Genomic DNA, 22,572 nt, shown 5'->3' on the forward strand with positions numbered 1-22,572 from the left:
AACCAGGCATGTTTTTATTTCACCAGTCGAGATTTGAAGCTCGTGTAGGTTGGAGGTGCTGTGAATTTGTGTTGTGTTAAAACTGATGTGCTTTTGGTGTTGTTTGGGATTTTTTTCATAATCGATATTAAGGTTTGTTTCCTTTTATTTATCGCACAACTTATTGAAATGCAACAACATCGTACAATTCATATTTTATTTCAGCTTATTTTATAATTTTAGTTCGATTGAGAAATTTCAGATATTAATATTTATATAAGCTATATGCTAAGGAATATATCAAATATCTCACCAATACTGAATTGTTAGATTAATAACTTATCTGCAATTATTTATTAAAGTTATAATAAGTATTACAATTGTTGATAATATTTTAGTGCACTTTATTTTTAACATATGAAATGGAATCGGATAATCTTACGAAATAGTAAAACAGGTTATAAAACCTCTTTTATACATTCTTCTAATTTTATTGGCGCTAGCTTTGACATAGTGATCATAAAAACGTTACGGTAGGTGACCCTTCTCAGGCAATTTACTACGTATATTTATGCATTCTTAGAGAAAGCTCAGGGCTAAGCTTGCAATATGTTTTGATATCCGGTTGAAAAATTGTTGAAATTACATTTAAGTACGAGGGAATTTACAGGGAGAGAATTTTTCGCTATGATTTTTTGAAGATATTTTATAAAGATGTTTATTAATATTTTTATTTTTTACTTAACGCGGAAAACAGTGTTTGTAGCACATTTTTTGATTTTATAATTATTGTCCGAGTGCGAAAAGTAAAAAGGATTGTCTTAGAATAAGACAACCTCCACTCCATGACTTTGTGAATTTTTGTGAAAAATATGATTGTTAGTAGTAACACAAAAAGCTTTAATTTACTAATATAGGAACGAAGAAGGAAGTTCTCCTAAGATATTAATCCTTGTCGACTTTTAAATAAACTAAGATAGAATATCATGAATTACAATGCGTGATACGTTTAAAATATAAGGAACTTCAGCATTTTATCTTAAAGCATATGTTTAAGATAACATTATCAGGACTTTATGTCCTTAACAAAACGCGTAGGTAGCTTTAGTCTACTATGTATAGCCTAGACAACAAAATATTATATATTATAATAGTTTATGCCTTCATAGAAACGGAATGAAACCCACGTGTTTTACAACATATTTTCATTTAACCCTGGACAATTTTGGTAATAACATCTTATTTTGGAAAATATTTATCACATATTAAATATAATTAAAATTTTGATATAATATACTAGTTTCTGGATATTAAAAAAAATAATTATATTTACAGTATTTACAATTTTCTTAATAGTAATAATTAAAAATTAATAAAAATAATATTAAAACACATTTCAAAGTTTGGTCCCTGTGGTAGTGTACCTTTATGGCAGCATTTCATTGCTGTATTGCAATACTTATTCCTTGAGCCAGGAAACCATCATAAATTAAATTAAGTTTGTGGAAATATATATTCAAGAAAAAAAGCACTGAGAAAAATGATGATAACTTCAATGATGTTACTAGCTAGTTCAATTAGTTTTGCACGTCGTTCCGTAAAATAACGTAATACCTAACTGTATATTTTGGTGTACTAGAGTAGTATCTACTACATATTTAAGGATTATAACCATTAAACAACAAACAAGCCACTATAATAATAGTCGTTAATTTTTAATTTCACTAAATAATAACATAATATATATGTATTAAAATTAAGTGTTAATTATTTATAATTGATTGAAACATACATATACTCGTGGGTAATGTCAAGGCCTATGAAAGAATAGATACCTTTTTTGATCTGTAAAAAGTTACTAATATTATTAAATATCAATAAATTTATATAAACTTATTTAAAACTCTGTTAAAACTTAAAATAACCTCCCGAGAATCTCATTAAATACACAAACAAACTGTTTTTATTCTTATTTTTGCATTAAAACAGTCGAAATAACACACATCATTTGAAAGGCTCATTAAAACTGAATATTGCAAAACAAATATTTTGTTTGTGGCGTGAGATGTCAGAATGTCATTGTAAATATTTTTTAATCTTCGGGAAGTGCATTTATCTGCATTTTATCGCATGTATGAATAACATTGTTTTTCTTTTGTTTTCGTGGTTTAATGTTAAATAACTGTTAATGTACGTACATATTATTGCTAATTAATGATTAAAAGTATACAATAGAGTTCTTTAGTATGACATTTTTATTGTTATATTTTTTTAGAAACAGGGTTGCCTTTAAATGTATACTAATAAAACGTAAAGCTCATCTTAATGTTTTATAATATATTGTTATAACATGACATGTTAAAAAGAATTTGGATTTATGGTAACAAATAATTCTATTGCAATTAAATAAGCCTTTTATTAAAATGAATTTTGTAGGTAAGCAAATTTTAAATAAGGATTTAAATAAAACTGCAACTATGTGTGTGTGATAATCTATGCATAAACTTATTTGCAAGTTCAAAGACCAAGTCGTTGTGAATAGTCTTTCGATTCTTATTTAATTTTGTGTACAGTGTTTAAATTATTATATCCATAGTGATATATGTGTTTGCGGAAACAGCTTGACATAAATGTGTAATTTGCTTTAGGTAAATAATAGTCTACGAACTACAAACATCGTAAAACGTTCTAAGTAAACGCGCTTTACTTTAATAAAAACAGAATTTTTATTGAAATATTATTTTCCACAGAATCAAATAATAAAACTTCAAATAAATTATCGGGATTAAAAAGACTGCAACTGTTTTGACATTTATTGTGTCTAGACTTGGTATTTGAATAATTTTAACATAAATAATGGATTTTTTAACGACTACAATCGGATTCGAATAAAAATTATCTTTCATGGGAAACCTGAAAAAACGGACACATTATATACTTGGTTTTACGTCTATTTTAATAACATTATAAAGCAATAATTCGGTTTTCTGTGCCTGCCAACGTATAAAAATTATTGCCGGAAATTGGTCCCGAGGTCGGAATATTGGGGCCACGTAGGCAAGACAATATCATTTCTTGTATTGCGCTAGTTAACATAACTATAACAATAACTATGACATAAGTTACATATATTTAAATAATAAGAAGCGCTAAGCAATCATCTTAGATTGGAAGCAAAAAGGAGCCCTTTAGTTTTCCGACACTCATAAATTGTAATATAACATTCTAGTTTCTGATAACGTCCACTAGGTCAACTACACTCATTGGGATTGAATTCGAATTGAGATGTCACTTAGATTTAAGAACTCTTAAATAAGCCAAGTTAGTTTTTGTAAGCATCGCCGCCCCCCTGCTCCTAATTTTATGTTAGTTACTAGCTGATAAACTTAAACGATTAAAGCCAGTTGCGTTTCGTTTAACATTAACGAATATCCCTCCAACAACCACCAGCCAAATTAACTCGTGTTAACCATGTAAATTGCAACGCATTGAAAGAAAATTAAAGTTTTTCAAAGTAATTTTACTATACCTTGTATAAAATAATATTTCTCAGAAGTGAATGAATTGAAAAAACTTCGTGATTTGAAATTGCTCCGGATTCCTATATTATACAATTGACAATAGGAACGTGGTGAGTGACCCGGGCTTGAAATCGTCAGGTCACGAGCAATAGAGTTCAACGATTTTACTGACACGGATAATTACTTTGTGTCGTTAGAATTCCAAGATATCCGAGCTTTGAGATATTCTTAGCAGCATCGAGAAATTGTTCTAAAAACTAATAGTCGATTGTGAGGAAGTTGCAACGTTCGCGCTACGCCTTCCTAAGTTCTGATGTCATTTTCACACATATATCTTTTTAACATATTTAGTATTTGATTGTCCTAACCTAAACATGTGTGATGTTTGAGAGCATGTGTTAAATCGAATGACGGTGTGGGAAAAACACATTTTGATATATACATAGCTTCTAGTCCTAATTCCTAAACCCCTGTCATTCCTTAGTACCACTTCAGTTACGCAATGCATTATGCATCCATTTGATACAAAACACTTATGAATCGAGAAACACATAAATTGACAATTTTACATAATGTACTAGGGTAACAGAAGCCTTAAGACTTTTCCGTAGCATAAACTAAAGGGGCTAAATATCTACATTCTAAGGAAATATTTATTTATAATTCTTTATACAAAAATGAGACAACCTTCAAACTTTATTGCCCCAGTCATAAAATTCATAATACTATGTATAACAAATTATTACAGCTTTGACAAATTTAGAAACTGGTTCCACCACTTGTAATACATTGTTGCTGTGTAAATATCTATATTGGGAATAGATCAGTAAAGTCAAGCAACATTGGCAACGGGTTCGATTTTGATGGGTTCCCATTATAACATTTAACTTTAATAATACAATAATAATACGTCATCTGTAAAAAAATATTTTCAATTATGAAAATGTTATGAGACTATAGAAGTCAATTGACCCTAATTTATTTTACGAATTAATTATTTTTTATATATTTATAATGTAAAAGGTATTACGAAATCAATCTTAAATATAAAGTCATAAACTCAATTATGATCTTAGAAGTGACGGGGCTCGCAAAATTTATGGCTCGTTATACAAGTTGTTTATGAGTTAGCCGTAAATTTTATTTTATTCTCACTGAAATTGTCTCACTGTCGTAAAAACGTTTTAAATTAATGTGAAATTTGCTTATTTTTCGCTGGCACCTGCAACTTCTTTAGCAGTATGGATGAAATTCCTTAATATTTAATTATTTATTTGCAAAGAAGTGGTATAATTAGATCAATTAATTGTAAAACTCCGCACAATAAGCACAATAAATCGGCATACAAATGTCATTAATTTTTATAGTGTCATATAATGATAAGTTAAGTTATTTATAATTGGTGTAAAACTTATGGTCCAAGAACTCGCTTGTCTTTAAAAATTTAATCACCTTGAAAGAATTACACGGCGGTGATCTATAACTTCTAGAAAGACGAGTAAATCGTTTGATAGCCTAGGCATAAAATTTTTTTGGATACATCGTGGTGCAGCATGCCGCCGTGTTGGGTATATATGCAAGTTTCTTTAAATGTTTTGAATAATATTGGATGCTTTTACAGTCATAAATAACTGCTTCAAGTTATATAAACTTGGTACTGACAAAATACCGAGTTCGTAAAAAAAAGTCAACAGCTTACTAGAGTTCCAACGCCTCCTTAATTATTGTGTAATTATAACAGCACTTGATATTTCCCTTGTTATACAATAAGTTTAGGGTAAGACAAGAAGAAGATTATTCAGAATTGAAAGAAATAAAAGCTGGGTTGCCGCAAGGGAGTGTATTAGGTCCGGTCTTGTACCTCCTATACACATGCGATATTTCTGAACAAGAAGATAACGTAATCGCGGCCATGCTAACGATGCTGCTAACGTGTCTACGTCAGCTACTGAAAAGGAAGCGGTAGTAAAACTACAAAAAGCCATGAATACTTGTGGCTTGTGGACCAAAAATTGCCAGATTACATTAAATTACGTCTAAATCAGTACACATAACATCAAAACGCCTTTTCAAAATTCAGCTAGGTATCACGCTGCATACCAAACTCCGGTGGAAGGTTTATGTTCAACACCATATTGTACTGGTTGCATGATATGATAAAAATATACAATAAGTTGTATTATATTTATTGTTTCTTTTTAAACATGTTCTGAGATACTGGGCTCCATACATGTAAATAATTGCTTAGTTTAATTTAGGACTAAGACTCATTATTTTCCTTAAGCACACCAAGTACAATTACTTTGAATCAATTTTTATTCAAGATTTATTATGACATAATTTTTAGTCTATCATATTATATATATGAAAGACAACCTTTAAAGAAGCTTTAAACATTTTATATTCACGAATAAATCTAATAGCTCTTAACAAGCAGCTCTGATGTTTACTTTAACAGATGAACTTTAACCTGAATTAATTAAATTTATATTAAAAATTATAGCACAATTGCCTAGTTATAAATAATAAAATTAATCATCGCCCGAGACTCAAACGGAATTCTGCCAATCGATACTATAAAAAACCAACCCAAAAGCTAATGATACCGGAATGTCCCATGTCAGAGTCAAGGTATTCATTCGAAGAAAACACAATTACGACTGCCCCATCAGAATTTGATGCTATTGTTTTAATTGATGGTGCTTTTTGTTGCTAAATTGTTTTAAAAAAAATACGCGTACGATCACGCCTGGGATTTTAAGACTATTTTTTAATAACCCTTTTTAACTGTCCGAAGTGTTTGATAAGTTTCTGATTTTCAATGTTTTACTCCGTAATTTTTTAAAATATTTTTAGTAATGTTCTCTAGTGTATTATAAATTTCTGATTATCTTATGGTTCATAATAGTAATAATGGTTGGCAATTATTTATTGATTTTCATTGTTTTAAGACTGTCTATTTTTCAATAATCCTTAGTAACTGTCCCAAATGTTTTATAACTTTGAAAATTAAATTATTACTCAATATTCTCGGTTTTAAGTATTTTAAGTACTTGTCCCAAATATTTTATAAATTTGCTTAACCATATTACATACAGCTAGTTTTAATTAATGTTGGAGCCGGTAATAGGTAATGGTAATAGGCAGCTAAATAGGGTTAAGGGAGGCTCTAAGACCAGAAGTTCTTACACATTTGAAAAGCATAATCATAACATTCGAGTAGACTATGCATAAATATTTTACTCAATTGAAAGCAAGTATGACTTTGTCAAAATCTTGGGACATTGCTATCTATGGGGATATACATCATATAAATACATCACTTTTGTAACACCATTGATCCTTGTGTTTCTTAACTAGAATTCCAGGATCTCCAGTCAAGTCCGTCAAGTCTGGTAAAATTATTTTGAGATTAATACAATGTTTGTATATACAGATTAACAAATCCTTTTGTTTTTGAGGTCTTTTTCTGTGGTCTATTTATTTGGAAGGCTAAACGAACGTACTTATTTATTTCATTATAAGTGAAATATTCTTCATTCAGTTCTCTTATCAGTCGTAAACAAGTTGATTTAAACACTGTTACTATTTGCCTAACAAGCAATACAAATAAAGCTATAAAGATCTCTTTAACTGCTTTAATTAATTTGCAACACCTCCGAGTCGATAAGCGTAGCGGAATCGATAAAATTATACGCACATAAAAACATATAAATGATGTCGCGTTTCGGAAACTCGTTTTTTACTATTTTAAATTAAATGTTACATTATACGATTAAGAATTTTTTAAAATAATTATTATTCTTGACGGTTTTATACTATTTTGAGACGGGGATAGTCAAGTGGATTCGTGATGTTACGAAATACTTCTTGAGACGACTTTCTTGATGGGTGTCTTTATTTATTTATATTTCACGCCTTTTCCCCTGTAGTGGTAAGCAGAGACCACGTCCTCCAAATTCTACAGCCCTCATATACTTCCTTGCTTCATCCAGTTTCATGACATTGACCAGGCATGTTTCCTAATAGGTCTACTATTGATCTGTCACTTTCCTGTTCCATAGTATGTTCTGAATTAGGTCCAAGTACAAGGCCTACCGACCTCACCATCCATGGTACCCAATTTGTAAGCCTTCATTCATCCTTCCATGACCAAACCACCACCTTGACTTTGACTATTACGATTACCAATTGTTTAAAAGAGAGTATGCTCCTCTTTCAAAGGCAACCCACGAAAATGGGTGACAATGACTGCCCTTTATGGGCGTCCCCTAGGCTCGTTTGACCCCCTATTAATAAATCCACTAAATCATATCAATTTGAATGCAATCGTTATCATTTAACTAACACTTTTAACTACTAACAAAGTATTTATAAGTTATTGAAATCGGTCAAGCCCAAACTATTTGAACTCAGATACTAATAAATTATAAAGTTAATCCTTTTTTTAAACCAATAGAGTCGTCTGTGCCGAGCATCGAAGCTGTGATACGATCGCCCGTCCGACGGTATTCCAAATATTCCAGCTGAGATAGTGGGTACGGTGTGCAGAACAATTTTATTATTTCATATGTAATTAAATTTATTATTTCATATGTAAACGTGCATATGTACTTTTGTAAACTCTGTACTGACCATATAACTACGTAAAGTTTCCAGGCTCTCTCCCTGACGATATTATATGCTATTTAAAGTAGTAAATTCATTCGAGACAATACAAAACTTTTATACAATAAATGTCACATTCGACCCGATAAGTTTTTCATAGAAAAGTGTATCCTGCAATGGTCTCCTAGTTTAAATCTAGAATAAAATGTGTTATATGTGTTATATCATGTCTTAATTCTGAAGGTAGTGTTAGTGACGCCGCATAATTTCCTCCACTTGTTATTGGTAAGCGTCAGTGCCTAGGTGAGGGGAAGCTGGAAGAGCTTTTACTCTCGTTCCAGAGAGTAGGAGATGGCCTTAAGGTCTAATGCCATGCACTCTGTCACAATAAGTATCTTTCCTCTCTCTTCATGTCTATAAAAGGTGGTCAAGTGTCGAAAGGGAGGTGTGTCTTAGTAAGGACACGAGGTTAATACTATGAAACAAAAATTATTACGAAATTGACCGTTGCTATCCCTACAGTCGGTCATATCATTCATGTTTGTACCTGTATATTTTTTTGTTCCCGAGCTAATGTGTAAACTAGTTATGGGTCCCTGCTACACTCGTTATTTGGGAGCTCCGCTAATTGTGGAATTTCGATGCAAATTGTGGATTCTATTAGCGCCTTTTTGAGACATTTGAGAGATGAAAGAATAATTTCCGGTCAGTAATCATATCTATCCTCACATAAAAAATAATACAGGTTAGTAAATGTTTAATAAATTGCCAGAGCCAGAGACCTCTTACTATAAGTATAATGCCCGTCTTTCACTGCGAGCGGAATGGACCCATTACGGACTCCGCTACACTCGTTACGATGATTTTCATACATGTGCTTCCACCAAAGCGGAGATGGCACCCATCAGAGTGGAAAGCGGGCATAAAAGACAAAAGAGGGACAAAGATGTCTTAAGAACAATTATTTATAGTCAGAAAAAGTATCGCAATACAGCGGGGAAATGCTTCCACCGTTAAATGTACACTTCTTAAACTTGTTTTAACTTTCTTTTTAAAAAAAAATAATTATTATTATTATGTAGTTTAAAGATATTGTAAATACTGAATAGTTATGTGTTCAAAATAGATATTTCATAACATTAGCTTTATAGACCATACAATTTTGTCATACCTTTAAAGTTAATTAACTAGAAATTGCAGACACCTCGGTGTACGTAACACCATTGCAAATATGACTTAAAACCTCACGAGTAATTTGACGCCAAAATGGAGACACGCGGTGTTTGTTTTTACACGATTAGCTTTGCCTTAACCAGTGTCAACGCTTCTACATTTATTAGAATATAATATATTTCTTGTATCTCACGAATATTGCACGAAAACTTGAACATTTGGTCCAGAACAGCTTGGTCTAATGTGGGTGTTGTTCTCACATAGTGCTCTTATTAAACGATCATTTTATCTGATATATGATTTCTCTCTCTCTCTCTCTCTCTAAATAGCATAAACTATTAAACATTTTTAATTGTCTCTTCATTGTAACGTCACGACGTCATGTTCGTCATGGATCATGGATGGTCATCAATGTTCCATGGAACATTACGATCAAACCTACCTTATGATAATACAATATATAATAATAATAAGAATTGTGTTCAATAACATTACTTACAGTCTCTATAAAGGGGAAAACAATCTGTTCTTGTGTTCTATTTTTTCACTTACCACTGTTTAGGACTTAAGACTAACGTCCTAACACAAATCCATTAACCTCATACACGTTACTGTTGAAATTATAAAGCTTAAACCCATATTAACTGGGATTTCATAAGTAATTTAGTCTTTACCAAGTATATTTCAGTATTTGTAACTGGCAAGACGTTGAAGCCAAATTTCAAAGCACTTATTGTTTGTGATTGATTGTGAAAAAAGTTACGCCTTGACAAATAAATATGTTGGCGTCTATTACCTTTGAATATTGTTGTGCCAGCCCTAACCATATTGTCTCGTAATTTGATATGAAAATAGTCGTTTGCAATTCGCAATGTTTATCTTTGTTCTTGATAGTTACAGCTTTATGTTAGGGATGTCTCAGTATCTTGAAATTTTATTTTTATTACCTGTTTAAATAAAATGTTAAGGCAGTATTTTTAGTACCTTAAAGGGCGTCAAGTAATGTATGGGTTACATACGTATTACTTTTAATTGACCAAATCATTTTAAGGCTAAAAAAAGAAGTTTCAACGTGTTCGTCCAAAAGCAGTATAAAGTTTGATTCCTGGTAAAAAAGAAGGCTTGTTTTAGGGGAATTATCAAATACTTAGGGATCTTACAAAACATCGAACTATAAATACAAGATAATACATACAATAGATGTATGACTAAGGTTTTTGTCTTCTTATCTCCAATTGTTTAAAGAAAGGGAATAATAGTCCTCACTCAAAGGCCGGGAACGCACCCACTAAAATGGTTGTCCAAGGGCTGCGATGAGCACTTTTTGGGCGCCCCGTAGGGTTTTGATTGAATCTCTATTCCAATGAAGGAATCCAGTACCAGATATAAACGCGTTATATAAACCCAAGCTTGGACAACTGAACGCCGTAGTTTATGTCAAATAACATGTAATTTATGTAAAATATCAAATATTTTAGTGAAAAAGGTGCCATAAGATGCATTTTTGAGCACTTAAGGATATAGCTTAGTGCAAAGTGGCCCATAAAAATGTATGAGGTCAATGATTTTTGTCCCACTCAATATATTCATATCAATGAAATATTTTTCATGCTATCTTCGTTGCGTACGTAGGATTTAAGTTTTGCTTTGCATTACGTTTAATTCACACAGCCTTACACATATACACACACCCAGAACCGCTTGTGGTTTAGATTTTGTTTTATTTAGACACGCTTTTTGTATACTTTCTGTCCACGATGGAAGACTGGTGACACAGGTCTTCCATAGGCACAAAGATGGGCAATAAAAGTAGGGTAAATTAAAATGTATTATTATAGTGGATTTTTGGTACTCATTCACAATTATTATTATATATTTGCGTATTATACACTACGTATATTATACTAAGCCATAAAGCCAACTTATTCTATACGTGTCATAAGTCTATTTAACAAAATTATTCGTCAAGTCAAACGTAACTTTCACATGAAAATACTACTTGGAAAATTATATTGATATAAAAATGAATCGCAAAATGTTGCTAAGCGCAACTGGAATACTGGACCAATTGGAGTAAATTTTTATATATTCTTTGAACCCTGAGGAAGGTTTTTATGGGGAGAAAATTTAAACCTTCACTTTATGTAGAAAAATGTTACATTTATTGGTATGTAGCTACTAAAAAACTTAGTAAACCATATTAAGGCGAAACTAATTTCGCCGGGCAGCTAGTGAAGTATAGAATGCCAGAGGCGCAAATGCTCACGGTCGCATAGTACTTTGCTCATAAATGTTTCAAATTCATTTTTAAAAATAAAAAAAAATTAGTGGCGCTACAACCTTTTTTGGTCTGGGCCTCGGATTTCTGTATGTTTGTTTGTTGTTTTATGATCATATGCCTCACGCTGTCGACTTTTTAGTTCTAAAGCAAGGCAGTTTCCTCACGATGTTTTCCTTCACGGTTCGAGCGAATGTTCAATGCGCACATAGAAAGAAAGTCTATTGGTACATTGCCGGAGATTGAACCTACGATAATAATGAAGACAGTCGCACGCTGAATCCACTATTATTACACAGAATAACTGACTTATATGCCTTGCACACGTTTATCAGAATTCTAAGAATACCTTCAATTCATTAAATCTACATTCCCACTTACAACAATTGCATCTTGAACTGAACCTTCAATAATATTAAATCATTTTCATGGGTGAAGAGTGACAAACACACAGAATTGTTTCTCTAATGGGAGCTTACGGCGTAATTAAATTTCCATGGGTTTTTGAAAAGGATTTTACACGGGGTGATAGTTTACCATATGTATTTTCTATAGAACAGGGAACAAACAGGCAGGAGGCTTTCGAGATGTTAAGTGATATGATGACCCATGGACAGTTTTAATGCGGGCTCAAGAGATGCGCTAAAGGCTACAACTAGTGAGGCTACGAAAGGAGTTTCAACGTTTTTCAGAGTTTGATTCCTGATGAAAGAATGTTTATTTTTAACTATAAATTTAGGGTATTACGAAACATCACACTATAGGTAGTTATAAGGGGTGATGTGTAGTTTTACATAGGAAAAAGGCAGTGATAGTTTAATGGATAGCTGCGAAGATTATGAGGTGGTCTTCATTCAACTATTAGTTGTATAATAGTGACAAAAATATCTTTAGGAAACCAGCAACCTAAATCGACGGTATCAGGAACAAAAGCCATTACCCATTGAAAACATATAAATAAATCTGAAACCAAGACTTATAGCTTGAGTTATTTAAACTAAGTTGAGTAGTTTTAACAGAGATTTTTGCACGATTCACATACAATCTAGCAATGAATTTTGTTTTGTTTATCATTCAAATTTGATACACTGTATAAAATTAATTTTGAGTATCAATACTTGAATGTAGTTTAAGGAAATTTGTATGCCTTTCAAAAGTAATAAACAGCTTAATTTAGCTTTTTCTTAATTGTTCGTAAAATGGTTTAAAAATTAAATAAAGGGGGTTTACACGTCTGTATATTATACGTGTGTATAGAAACATATGAGTGCCTGGATATTAAATATTTAATGTATATTTGTATATAAATAGTTAAAAACAATAGACTTTTTAATTCTTATTATTCATTATTTAATAGTTAATTTGTATTTATATTAATATTATAGGTAACCTATCAAAATAACATATGTATTTAAATATTCATTAATTACAATATTTCCTAAAGCATTTTCATATTAGCCCACTCCTAAAAATACCATAACTCGTGTAGTGTGCGCACGCGCATTCCATACTGTTTACGAGTTAAACTTGAATGCTCTGTCGCAGCGAAATGATTAATGCGGCACACACCGTAACGTCTAGTTGTGGGTAATTGGTAATCTAACTTTATTGCTTTATACTGTAACATAGCTAAACGCTTATTAAAATTCTGTTTTGTTATATATATATATATATCATATATATGTGTGTGTATGAATATAAAGTGCGTTTTGTCTATTACTTAAATTACTTGAAGGCGCGCACTTGAGAGCCTTTTAGAAAATTGTGTCTTATGGTATCACCTAATATTGGGTGAACTTATTAACATAAGATAAGACGTTTTTATTAATTATAATAATACATATTTTATTTGCTCTGAGTATAGTATATATGATGGATCACGCAATTTCGATAGCACAATCTGTAATCTATATCAATAAAAATGAATGGCAAAATATGTTTATAAGCGCAAAACCCAGATCGGCTCGTTTAAGAATTTGGAGAAGGCTTTCACTCCGTCGCAGTGTTGGTCTAGAGGCTACAGCGTGCGACTCTCGTCCCTGAGGTCGTACGTTCGATCCCCGACTGTACAACAATGGAACGGTGAAGGAGTATATCGTGAGGAAACCGGCTTGCCTTAGATCCTAAAAGTCGATGGCGGGGCATCAGGCACAGAAGGCTGATCACCTACTTGCCTATTCGATTAACAAATGATCATGAAACAGATACAGAAATCTGACACTCCACCGAAGGTCGAGTACTGTTAAACGTCAATGACATAGTATCAAGGCTATTTTTATTTATCGAAGTTATTTATACAACTGGGTTTAATTTATCCCTGACCATACAATTATGATTTACATATTTTATTTTCTACTAAATGAATTGTTGTCAAGTATAGAATATGGCAAAAGGGGTAAAATAATATAAGTTAGTAAACTTCGGGACAATTCTCTGGCGCCAATATTCAGGACTTAGTTTGCGTAGGAGGCACAAAGCCTAGACGTGGGCATAGACAAAATTATTGTCTATATCGAGACGTAGATCATTGTTACTGTGATTTTAGATTATCAGGAAATCAAAATATATCGTTGATTTATTTCACTTCGGTAGTGAAAATCGACTTATATATAAATATAAATTTAGCATTCTCAGCCGTAAGCAAGTAAAAATAATAATCCTACTTCATTAGTTTAGTATTGCCGGATGTATTCCGGGTTTTACCTTATTAAAATTGTTGTAAGAAGACTATTTTTTATCTCACTCAGAGTTTGTGTAAAATAAAAAAAAATATGTGTGTAGTACTAGTGTACAGACGTAAGAAGTGAAACTTCTCAATGACCTTATTTTTCGAAAAATGCTACTACTATATGCAACACAGAAATTGGTTAAATAAAGTTAAATTACATAAAGTGTAACAAAAGGCTTTTATCATCAAAGACAAGAATACAAATAATACAATTATTTCATTTTATCTTATTACTACTAAGATTATTACAGAATTTCATTAATTGTAATATAATTATTACTATCATTGTTATCGTTATTATATATTTTTGTTATTAATGGCTTCGAAACTCTTCGAATCAACTGTGGTAGGGACCAGAAAAAGATGGCGCGTAACGGAAAAAATTGACGGTAAGTTTTGTTTCCAACGCCGATAAAGAAGTTTCACTTGAAAAACGCGTTCTTTGTTGTATTAGAAAAGGTAGCTGATTTGTATTGTTGTAACCAACGTGTAACGATTTAAAGGTTTCAATTAAAGAGAAACCCGATCAAAGCCCCACAGGATGAGGGAACTTGACACATGATCCACCCAAGCATATTACATAAGACATATTTTTTCATTATATTTCTACCAAGGGCCTTGGCCCTTTATAGCTTAACTGGTACTGGCATAACATGCTTTTAACTGGAGATGTGACACTCAGTTTCTGGATACTCCTTAATTCGGGCAACGACACAGTGAATTTACAATAAAACTGTTATGATAACTCCATGGACATTATCTGCAACTCTATAGATCCCTTTCGCCAAGTGGCGGAACCATGGGAAATTTTTCGATACAAAGAGTGCCCTCGGGAATTGTGAGCTGTGATATTCCGGGCTACTCAATTGTGAGGAAGTTGCATGAATCTGGTTAGCGCAGCGGCTCCTAGTTTCTCATGTCATTTTCACCTCGTATATATCCTTTATATGATATAATTTTATATTATCAGATTTAAATTAATACAAAATATGCCTTCCGTACCCCACTCCTGGCTTGCGAGATGTCAACCACTCACGGGGCAGTTTTTCATATATTTAATAAGTCTAAAAAGAAATTTTTTATATGAAAAAACAATTATTATTTAGACCAAAACTTCAAGTTACGTTGCCACAGAGACCAAACTTTTTGAATTGTTTTACCATTATATTTTTCATTTATTTAGTAATTATTACTATATAAGTTAAGAATATTGTAAATAATATATTTGTAGTTTATATTTATCGTTTTATCAATACCTAAAGATGCTTTTTACAAAATAAATATAACGCTTTTATTTGAAATGTTTTCGTACTGTTGGAAATACAATTAAAGTATGGCGTGAATTTGTTGTTTGAGATTTAATCGTTGAAGTAACAAAGCGCTTCAAATAAGTGAGAGATCAGGCGTTGTTTGACCGATTTTGAGACGACAACGGTACATGTTAAGCTTTGGATACAATGAGATATAAAAAAATACATTTATAGCTGAAATCATGGGCCGAAAACATAGTTATTTAGTGTTTTTTAATACAATTGTATCTAGTTTTATACTATTTAGGCCGGCCGGCAGAAAAGTATTGACTTAATTGCCTTCTGGCAGTTGTCGATACGCCATTGGACAACAGATGAGCTTTCTAACCGTTCGCCCACGACTTTAAAAAAAAATATTGCTCTATAGACCAGTGTTGGCCTAGTGGCCTCAGCGTGGGACTCTTATCTCTGCGGTCGTAGGTTTGAACCCGGCTATGTACCAATGTTAGATTGACAAATCATGAAACAGACACAGAAATCTGGGGCCCAGACCTAAAAGGTTATAGTGCCATTAGTTGCCAAAAATCGGTTAAAAACAGTGGTGATTTTAGCCAGGTAAGCGATGAGATTTTTATTAAGATAAATTAAAATAATAATCATAAATACTAAAACCCATTGTGCAGACATCTTTAGGCAACTCTATATTTGCACTAACCCTTTTTCTGCGGAATCCACTTATCTCTAAGGAATTCCCTTCCCTCGTTTAATTCATTAAAATACCATACTTGGACCCCCGAGATGGTAATGACTAAGTTTTTTGACGTTTCATAGAATATTTATTTATGGTCAAACAGCCTGTGGCTTAGTGGTTAACTTGTATCTAGGACATTTGTAACATACAAGTAAATGTTGCTATTGGTAAGGAAATTTTTATGAAAGGAGAAATATTCCTAAATTCAGTTGTTGCAGACAACAGCTATAATGGCTGATAAACGACTCTTAGTTTGTAAGTACCCAAGGAAAAATTCATGATTAAAAAATTGACACAACTAATTTTTGTGTCTGTTAACTTGTATGTTAGTTTAATTTGACTCTTGTCTATGAAAAAGTCTTAAGCATATCACTCAGGAAGCTTGTTAGTTTAAAAGGGGGTCGAGTATGGCAAGTTTTGTTAAGAGCTCACTCAGTTTGAGTAAGCTATAGAGCGAGTAGACTGCTCATAGATAGCTTTAAGTAGTAGATATATAAACTATCTTACTGAAAAAGTCTGGTAGAATGTACCAAAGGCAGTAATTAGGCAAAAGGCTATTTTTAACAACGTCAAACGGGCAGGAGGTTCATCGAGGAGTGATACTGCCCCACTCATACTGCCAGAAGGCTCGCAAGTGCGTTAACGGCCTTTATAATTTAGAAACTCTTTTCTTGAAGGACCTTAAGTCGTATTAATGTGAAGTTTTGGAATATTGACCAATCACAATCAAACGGGCCTCAATGTTTTGCCTGTCATTTATAATATGATAGGTACTATCGATCTATAGGAGACAAACTCTCTTTTTCGATAAAAGAAGAGAAACCGTTGTAGAAGAGAATAAATATTACTTATATTATATTTAATTGGAACTTGTGTCGATTTTCTTTGTAATGCAACAATTTTATTTAAAATATTGATATATTTTACAACTACCTAATCACTATAATATATAATTTGTATGACGTTCTGAATTAGTTTCTACTACTGGCCCATGTCAAATACGTTGCTAGTTTGTAGTACATGTTCTAATATAATTGATGTGACGTCATTCTTGGATTTTATCATGCATTATGTTTTAGGACTTATAAATGAATCCGTTTTATTTGTCATATTACATGTGTTAGGACCGTTTTATATGTAAAATAGTTTCGGAAAGGACCGATTGAATGCCAGTTCAATTGATGGTAGGACGCGGTGGCCTTTGGCTGTGTGGTTCATGCCACAGTGTGCGCGCTCTATTAAACGAATGATAATTGTCATGTCATCTTCCATAATCACTAGAAAGCTATACTTGTCAAAACATTAAAATGTCAGCTTATTAATACACAACTGTTATAACAGGAATTATATACAGAACTTTTAAGCTATTAAGCTTAATAGTTCTATAATTATAAGACTTTTTGTAATTGATAAAAAATACTAATTTGAAAACGTGTGTTTGTATTGTGAAAGTCACCAAGTTTTACAAATAAAATTATGAAACAGGCAACACCCCCAATTATTAAGTTAGTTCTATAATAATTTAATTAACAATATCGTTGCCATGGTAACCGGTTATTACAAAGATGACTATAGAGCTGTAACAACATTTAAATGAGCGATAATTTTAATTTATTACACGATTAAGGTTTTTTATTTTATCTCATTTATAGCTCTATTAATTTTTATTGTTGCCTTTTTAAGAATTGTGTGCTTAAATAATTTTGCTTGAATAATTGTTGGTTTATAAGGTACTTCTTACTTATCTGATATCTTAATTGATATGATATGAAACAAATGCGACAGGTTATTTCGGTTAGGTTTAGAATGATTGATTTAAGCTCATTGTACGCTTGCGCTGCATATTTTTCTATTCCACTCGAAGACTTAAATATGCAATAATTTCGTCAATGTTTTGTAATAACGTTGTCACGTGAAACTATCGTCCGAAAACCAACATTACCGATAACCATTTTTTTTATGAGTAACTATTTTCCTTTTACAGATGAGATATTTAAAATATATATTTTTGAGAATTAATGCCTAATGAAATGATTAAACAAATATAGCCTCGGACCATGGTAAATGGGAACAAATGCTGACCAAGAAAAGATAGTAAAAGTAAAAATTACTCATATCAAAATCTTCAATAACCTGGGGCATGTTTTTGCTTCTGCGATAGAGGAAATCATATCGCTGAAACCCAGTTCAATTCTAACATAAAACAAAACAGTGTCGCGGCAAATTAAAGACGATTAACAGCTCTATATAATTACAAAAAAAACACCTAACAAGCCTTTTTGTGTTCATCGAAGCGAGGGCAGTTTTTTTATTTCTCGTAAGAACCGCTTGTAAGAATTTTGTTAAACACATTCTGTGTCATGGCTCGTTATTTTTTTTTATTTTTTTTGTACGCGTTTTTGTGTTTTTGAACGGTAGACGATATGTTTCTTGATTTGTGACATTTGATTGACTTTTGTCTATGATATTTTAAAGCTACCTCGTACATTTTTTTATAAACATATCTTTATGGTATTTTATTGAAACTTGTTAACATCAAATATTATAATTTTAATGAACATAACGTAAGGAGTATTCTCATATATGAAGAAATCGAGTGATTAAATCAGAAGAAGGAAATATACGAAACGCCTTTGTGGCGTATAAAACACAGGTCGTCAATTCGATTTACAGCTAAATAATGTTTAGGTATCCTCTATACCTACAGGTACTTGGTTTACAGAACATTATTTTATAATTTAAAAACACGAACAACTAAAAAAGTCAAAAATGTTTCGTTAACGTTCATAGTAACGGTTAAAGTTATAAGACATGTAATAAGATACCGAAGCCGACAGTATATCATATTATTTTTATATAATGTTACTTGATTTATGTTATGGCTACCTAAACATTGAGTTTTTACAAGGAATAAATTAAAAATGAATTCACCGTTTATATTTTACGAGTTTTAAGTTTTATGAAGAAACCCGATAGAGTACGTAAAGTCTATAACAGACCTCTTTCGCAATACTTTTTTACTATTTCTATGTATTTTCTCTGTATTCATAGACATGAGAAACCAAAAAGATGCTATTACAATTGATTTATGGGCTGTTTTCGGATTTATATGAATTAAATTCGCAATAATATGCTTTAGTTTTGATTTTACGGTTTTGGTCAAACGGAATTACGGCTACATCTACGGGGCCCTCACAGTAGAGACGAAATAATCTATACACAAAGTATAGATCAAAATAAGTTATTTATGGAAAAACTCAATTGAATAAAATGAACCATTTTATTTGGAAAATAACTTCTTTGTTGCCCTGAGGCCTTCAGACCTCTAAATCCGGCATTGTGGTAGATAGATAATCGAATGATGAACATCCCACCATTAAATACATGTTTTCATGTAACGCAAATGAACATATATCCCACGTAATAGAAAACAAACCGGAAACCTAATAAAAACATTATCAGTAATATTTATCTTGTATCGTAGTAATTAAGAGATTAACAAAAATAGTTGTGTCAATCACGACACGGATTACTGGCCACTTCATTTGAGTTGCTCATGACTCAATTTGACAAAAAAAACTATATAATAATTCTATGATAATTTGACGTTTCAACTATGAACAAAATTATTTATTTCTTCTGTTTGTTTCAGGTTATAATGGTGTAAGAAAAACAAACATGGCTGACACTGAGAGCATTATAAAGTCTAAAGAAACACACTCAGAAGATATGATTGAAAAATTCAATATACCCATCACAATGTTTAGCAAAAAACCTAGTTATGTAATATATAACAATTTATACAAAGAAGACTTAAAAAGAATAACTCTAAAAAGAGAATATAGTTTTTACAACTATTGTTTCATAAGTGTATGTATTAGTTTTATATTAGGTTTTATAATTGGAGTTGTGTTAATGGGCGCTCAAACAAGTATCGCTGTAAAGAATCCCAGAAAACTTAACTCGACTGTAAGGACGTTGAACTCCTTAAAAGTTTCCAAAGACACGAGAGAACTAGAAATTTTAGATAAAAGAGCATTTTCTGCCGTTTCATTCACGGGAGACAACCACAAATACAAAGACATTTACCCCAAAAGTCTCACTGACGATATGAAAGAGATTTTGAAAGATAATAAAATGAATCGTGAACACAAAAAACTTAATTTCAATCGAACGTTACATGTTCCAAATGAAAACACTGTACTCTACGGAAATATCTACTGGGGGACGGAAGTAGAAAATTCAATGCCTCAAGGATATGGAGAGAACACGGCGGAAATATGGGAACAGTACGTAAACCAAAGTGAAGTCGTCAAAATGGAAGCCGGATGCGGAAGGATGCAAAATCGTCTTGTTACTTTCAAAGATGGAATACAAGCCTGTGTGCGGTATAGACAAAATACAGATCAAATTCAAGGAGAGATATTTAGTTTCTATGTCGCTAGGTTGCTTAATCTTACTAATTTAGCACCGACAGTTGTTAAAATAGTTGATGTTAAAGATAAGCTGTGGTCTAATGTAGCAAATGACATAGCGACTGCTCAGTGGAATTCAAATAGAGCAGTTATTTTAACTCAGTATATACCGTCTCTAGAATCGGCTACTATACCTGATATTTTTAAGCCCTCAAATCGCCACCTGAACAAAAAAGACATTCAGGAAATAACGATGAAAGAAAAAGATATGGACAAACAAATTTTAATAAACAAACTCAAATTAAAGAATGTAAAAGCTATAATTGATGACAAAGATTTCGATCATGTTGATATGAAACTGAATAAGAAAACGAAAGAATTGTTCGTAGAACTTGCTCAATGGTCAGATTTGATTATTTTCGACTATCTAACTGCCAATTTAGATAGAATAGTAAATAATTTGTTTAACTACCAATGGAATGTAAATATAATGGACGGTCCCGCTCATAATTTAGCCAGAAAGATGGACAGTGGACTACTTATGTTCTTAGATAATGAATCTGGCTTGTTACACGGTTATAGACTATTAAAAAAATATAATGTGTATCATAGTTTAATGCTAGATAACTTGTGTGTATTTAGAAAAAGAACAGTTGACTCTATAAAGGAACTAAGTGATTTATCTATAGGTAGTAAATTAAGTGAGATATTTCATAGGAAAAATAATGCTATAATTAGAGATATATTACCTCCGCTACCGGAGAAGAATGCAAAAATACTTCAAGATAGAATCAGTAAAGTTGTAAGTCAAATTGAAAAATGCGAGAGACTGTTTGGAACCAGATAATATAAAAATCCATGAAATAGTCATATTATAATATTTTCCGGAGTCATGCTAAAGGAGTGCAATTGTAATCAGTTACAATAGAAATTCATAAAAACTATTTGAAATAAAGGTATCACTTTTACTGATTAGAATGGTATCGACTAGACTTATTAGCATGGCTTCGTCTAAGATTCGTTCACCTACTACGGTTACTAGCAATAAGTAAGCCCTGGGATTAAGAGTATAAACCAAAGGACGAGACAATGGTGTTTAGTTTGTTTTTGTGACAGTTCAAACACGTGTTTTTGATTGGACTACAAATGCCGTTGACCAATTAAAATCAAATGATACGTTTCAGATTCTTATCCCAGAGAAACTTTAGTAATCATTTCAACATTTGTTTAATGTAATTTAAACGAAAAAAAAAATTAAAGGTTTTTAACAAAAAGGCAGTTTGTACTATGAGATTGTACTTTGTGAATTGAAATTATATCTTATGGCCATCCATTAAAGTGCATTTTACAATGTATAAATATTGTAACAGATCTCTATTTGTTAAAACAACTTTTTATAAATGAATTGTAACTGACTAAATCGAATTTAAAATTTGTATAAAATTAATGTATATGTGAGAAAAGTGATAGCGTTTTTGATACCAAATATAATTATTTATTGTAAAATATATGTGCCAGTAATATGTGATGATATTTAATTAACTTTGTAAATACTTTAGCCGCCAAGTGGAATATAATGAACTCATTTTATTTAGCAAGTCGCAAGATTCAATATTTATTTCAAATTTGGCATATATCATATCTGTTGTATCTGTTTGGAAAATGGTGTCTTTATTGCTTTTACTATAGTAGTATTATATGAAAATAACATAGTAATTTCCCGAATACAAAATTAATTTAAATAAAGATGTTATACGAAACACAAAAGCCATACAGTACCCAACAATTGGTTTCAGAAAAAGACATTGTTAAATGCATTGTACATAACTTAAGTAATTTGTCACGGATTCCACATGAAGCGAGCTTTAA

General features: G+C 31.7%; 1 protein-coding gene across 1 annotated transcript; it reads left to right on the top strand.

Moving 5' to 3' along the window:
* The first annotated feature begins 47 nt into the window (after window positions 1–47).
* On the top strand, window positions 48–22,572 carry LOC123717549 (extracellular serine/threonine protein kinase four-jointed). The gene is made up of 2 exons (XM_045673599.1): window positions 48–132; window positions 19,941–22,572. The coding sequence occupies exon 2, from the start codon at window positions 19,967–19,969 to the stop codon at window positions 21,548–21,550; it is 1,584 nt and encodes a 527-aa protein (XP_045529555.1). The 5' UTR covers window positions 48–132; window positions 19,941–19,966; the 3' UTR covers window positions 21,551–22,572.

This window comes from Pieris brassicae, chromosome 12 (assembly GCF_905147105.1).
Source record: "Pieris brassicae chromosome 12, ilPieBrab1.1, whole genome shotgun sequence".
NCBI lineage: Eukaryota > Metazoa > Arthropoda > Insecta > Lepidoptera > Pieridae > Pieris > Pieris brassicae.

Bases quoted from the DNA above. Each gene is read 5' to 3' on its own strand.
- LOC123717549 (XM_045673599.1), top strand. From the start codon at position 19,967: ATGGCTGACACTGAGAGCATTATAAAGTCTAAAGAAACACACTCAGAA.